Below are 4,493 nucleotides of genomic sequence, written 5' to 3' on the forward strand. Positions count from 1 at the left end.
GCCGTGACAGTTTTGTGGGGTTTTTGTTTTTGTTTTTGTTTTGTCGTTTTGTATTTGTTTTGTTTCTGACTTCTTATCGGCCTAGGGCGGGCGAGCCACGCTGCAGGTCCAGCCCACCTCGGTCCTACCGGGAGAGGAGAGTTAAAACAGAACTGTGAGGCCCAGCGGGCAGATTCATGGCCCTGGGCACAATGGAGCCTCCCGCGCCCCATCTCCCACCTCCCCTACCTCCCCCACCTTTAAGTGTGGCTCTGTGTGTGTTAGGGCGCTGTATTGTATACAAAAACAAAAACAAAAAAAAGGCCAACGGGGGACCCTACGCCCTGGCCCTGCCTTCCGCCACCGCGGGGTTCATCCTGAGCGCGCAGCTCCGCCTTCTCTGCTCCCTGCGACTGCCGAGTCTCCACGCCACTGCGCCCTTTCTCTGAAAAACCTTTTCGCGTCCTACGTCCGGTTCCTAAGAACCACTGTGGGACTCCAACTTGGAGATCTCGGGAAATCTCGGAAGATCTCGGCCCACAGCACGGCCAGGCCCGACCTGGAGCCCGGCTCCGCAGAAGGCGCCCGAGTGCTCTTAGCTACCGGCTTCTTCCTCCTCTCGGACCTTTGCCCAGAGAGACACATTTCGTTTTCTCTAATCCAAACGCCCATCCTTTCCTTTTTAAAAAACAGTAATCAAGGAAATGCACTCTGTTATATTACGCCCTATGCTGGGTCCTCACCTCCAACCCCCACTCTACAGGAGCAGGGAACAGCATGTGGGATACCAGGTCCCCGCCTTCATGTCCCTGGACCGGTCTCTTTTCAAGCCCTCACTTTTCTCTCCTCGCTTATGGCCAAGAACGGCGGAAAGAAAACTTCGAGCCGAGTCTCAGATTATGCCCCGCGTGTTGGTCCTTTTGAACATGCGACCTTAGGCCGGTTCCGGGCGACCTGGCCTCATTCCCTAAAGAAAAGTACCCAGGGACGCGGCGTCCGACACGCGAGGTTAAATAACTTCTACCTTTCCCACCATCGGGAAAGTAAAACTAACGTCCCAAATCGTGAGTTGTCATGAGGCCTGAAAGAACTTCCAGCAGACTTGGGTGAAGGCACGAGCGAGATTCTGACAACAAATAAACGCGGTGAGGAAACGGGTTCTGGCCAGAGACAGGAAACACATTAGCCACGCGTTCCTTTCCGAATGGCCCACACAGGGGTCCGCGTGGACAAGCACCCGCGTCCAAATACGGGGGAAGGCTTCAGCGGGCGAAATAAATCTCCTTTTAATTTTCTTTTCATCGACTAATAAAAATAATTCCCCAGCACTAAACCCAAATACCATAACGGCCCACAAGAACACGGAGAATTCATAAAACTCTGTCTCTGCAGGTCACCCGCTAATCGCGTTATTATTAGCCTCGGGAGCATGGAAATTGAACTGTCACTGCCGAAAGAGAAAATGTAAGCGACAGCTGTCCCTCCTCGGGTCGGCCAGCTTTCCAGCCCCCAAGCTCCTGGGCCCACGGCCTCCCCCGTTCTATGAGGGCCTGCGCGCTGACCCAGGTTTACTCCCCAGCGGTCAGAAGGAGCACCCCCAGAATAGTTTCAGAAGCCCTGCCTGGAAAGTTTCCGACGCTGTGAAAGTCGCGCGTGCGTATGTTCGCGCGCCCACCTAAGATTCTTCCGACAACAGCTGTTCCCCGGGGCTGTTTTGCACAGTTGAAATCCTGGCACTTAATACAGAACGTTAAGTTGTTGTCCCTCCCCCGGCCCGATTCTGTTAAAATCTCAGACATCGACATCCGCCCTGTGTTTTACGTGTTGTGTTCGTATAACATGCACGGATCCGAGACACAAATTAATCGCACCGCTCCCCACAAATACACAGAGGTGAAGACTGACCCGGGCCGCAGGGGAAGAGGTCTAGCGTACATTCCTCTTTCCATAAACGACGTAGAAATCCAATTATACTCCTTCGTCGCCGAGGAGGGGAAATTCAACAACTTGAGTCCCAGAATAGTTGGGGGGCGGGGGGCGGCCGAGGGCAGATGTTGAAACCTAAATGGGATAAACTTGGCATTTCCTTAAACTGGGGTGTCGGATCCGTCCGAGAACCGCGCGCCGGTCCCCGGGAGCTCTCAGATGCGAGTCCCAGCCCCTCTCCGCCGCGGTCGTTGCCTACGGTCCGCACCCCTTCCAGCCAACCCCGGGGCCTGGCAGCCCCTCAGCTGCGGGCGCTAGGAGCGCCGCGCTTTGCTCCCAGAGGAGATGCGAGCGACAAGGCCTCCTTGCTGGAGGTCGGCGACGAAAAGGCACGGCTTAGGCCAGTTCCCCCAAATTGGTTCCGGCGAATTTGGAGGTGGCTCAAGGCATCTGCTCAAACAAAGTGCAACCCGCGTTGGAGCAGGGCAGGGCGTCGGCGGCCCGGGCCTGCCTCCTCGCCACCCTGCCCGCCGGCCGGCCGCCCGCCTCCCGCGGTCTGGCCCTACGCACTCACCCGGGTGAGGCTCCAGGCCGTGCGCGGCCGCGTCCTGCGAGTCTCCGAGTGGGCCCGCGGGGCTCAGCGCCTCCATGGACAGGTCCAGCCCCTTTTCCTCCCAGTCTCGCAGTTTCCGCTTTTTATTTGAGCCGATCAAGGCTTCAACGGAGAAGGCATGTGCTCGCGAGCTCAGGGCGACTGCAGATCTTCTCCTTTCACTCATCTTAGCCGCCCGCGCCCCGGCCCCCGCTCGCCCCCGCTACTGAGGGAGCAGCCCCGCGCCCTCACGCTCCGAGCGCCCGCCCGGCCGGGCCCGCGAGAGGCGGCGGCTCCGCGGGTCCTCCGCACCCTCCCCCTGCGCTTCCCCCGCCCTCCGCCGCCGGTACGGACCGGCGCCCCTCGCTGGCCCTGCGGCTACGCACGAGCGCCCGGAGCGCCGCCCGCTCGCTGCATGAGCGCCCGCGTCCTGCTTCCCACCCACCCGGGCAGGCGCTCACAGGCTGTGCAGACTGGACTTCATCTTTTTTTTACCCTCTCTCTCTCCTCCCTCTCCCTTTCTCTCCTCCCTCTCCCTCTTCCTCTCTTGGTCTTCCCGTCCTTCCTCTGATCCAAACTTCTGGGAAACTTTTTTTTTTTTTTTTTTTTAAATTCCTCCCTTCCTGAGAGCTGGGGGCAGGCGGTGCGCTCCTGTCCGTGGGCCGAGGGAGAGGGAGGGGGGAGGAAGAGAAAGACTGAGGGGGAAAAAAAGCCAGCCCCCGACCAATGGCGAGGAGGGAACAGGAGAAACCCCGAGAGCGCGGGCCAATGAGCGGAGGGGAGAGACTGAGGCTCCGGCCGGGGCGCGGCGCGGGTCGCCCGGCGTCGCTCCGGGACCGACGTTAACCCCTGGCTTCCCGGCGCCCCGTGGGTTCCCCGTGGGGGAGGGAGAGGGGCCCCAAGGCGAGGTCTGATCTGTGCCCTTACAAACTCCTGCCAGCCTCAAATCCGTACCTTTTCCTCCCAAATATGCTAGGTCTCAAAGACGCTGCAAGCCGAGAGTCATTTCAATTACAGATCTGGAATTTGGGGAGCTCAGACCAAATGTCAACCTGTCCAAAACGCCACGAAACGTCTCCGATAACCTCGCGCCTGCCCCCAGATGCTTTTCGATCTGCTACTTCCCCCCCGGATTGCGCCGCACAGGTTCTTATTTTCTTGTTGAGCGATTGTTAAACAACCCTGGTCAACGCAAAACTAAAGAAACAACAAAAAGCCCGGTCACTATCCGGATTCTTGTAATTCAAAATCGAAAGATCACTTCCTCCTTCCAGCTCTACCTGGTGGAGAAGGAGACGTAGGCCTCTGGAGCAGGAGGCCGCCGGTGGGGCAGCCGGCTCACCGCGCTGCCCGCGGGCGGGTCCCACCGGGCCGCACACGGCAAAGGCTCGCCTTCCCCTCGGCGCGGATGCTGAGCCGGGCTGCGCCCGTTTGGGGCGCTTGTTCGGGAGAACCCACGGAGAGGGGCTGGGCGAGGGCGGCCAGGAACTTGGACAGCGGAGAAAGAGCTTTTCCAAAATTCCCTTCAAATCTGATCAACTCGGGAGCTCGGCTCTCCCCGCCCCGCTGGTCCTCCCTCTACCCTTAAAAAAAAAATCTTTCAGGACAGTGCGGGCGCCAGAGATTTCTAAGGAACTTAAAATTCGACACTTCTGGCCGTTCTGATTTCCCACAGCCCTTCCCAGGTTTCGCTACTGGAAGCGAGCCGCAGGAGTCCCCCAGCCCAGCTCAGCGCCGAGCAAGTTCAGAGGGGCTGAGAAGTTGATCCTACCGAGCTCGGGTTTCGCGGACGACGGCCTCGCCGCAGGGTGATCTTCCATTCCCAACGCCCTGGTCGAGACGCTTCTATCCCCGCGCGAAGGGGCAGGAAAGAGCCAGGTCCAGGGTGCGATCGACAGGCCGAGAGGCCCAGCAGACAAGCCTCGCGGAGAGCCAAGCCCTGAGCAGGGTCTGAGCCCGCAAGCCTAGGGCAGAGGGGCCCACGGCGTGTCATAGG

General features: G+C 59.3%; 1 protein-coding gene across 1 annotated transcript in view; it reads right to left on the reverse strand.

Moving 5' to 3' along the window:
• The window catches only part of TBX15 (T-box transcription factor 15), a 107,395-nt gene extending 104,613 nt beyond the window's left edge, over positions 1–2,782 (reverse strand). The window contains exon 1 of the mRNA XM_039841331.1: positions 2,480–2,782. Coding sequence (XP_039697265.1) covers positions 2,480–2,684 — 205 coding nt within the window. The 5' untranslated portion in view covers positions 2,685–2,782. The remainder of the gene's footprint in view (positions 1–2,479) is intronic.
• Positions 2,783–4,493: the final 1,711 nt, after the last annotated feature.

The sequence above is a fragment of the Pteropus medius genome, unplaced genomic scaffold, assembly GCF_902729225.1.
Source record: "Pteropus medius unplaced genomic scaffold, Ma_sr-lr_union100, whole genome shotgun sequence".
Taxonomy (NCBI): Eukaryota; Metazoa; Chordata; class Mammalia; order Chiroptera; family Pteropodidae; genus Pteropus; species Pteropus medius.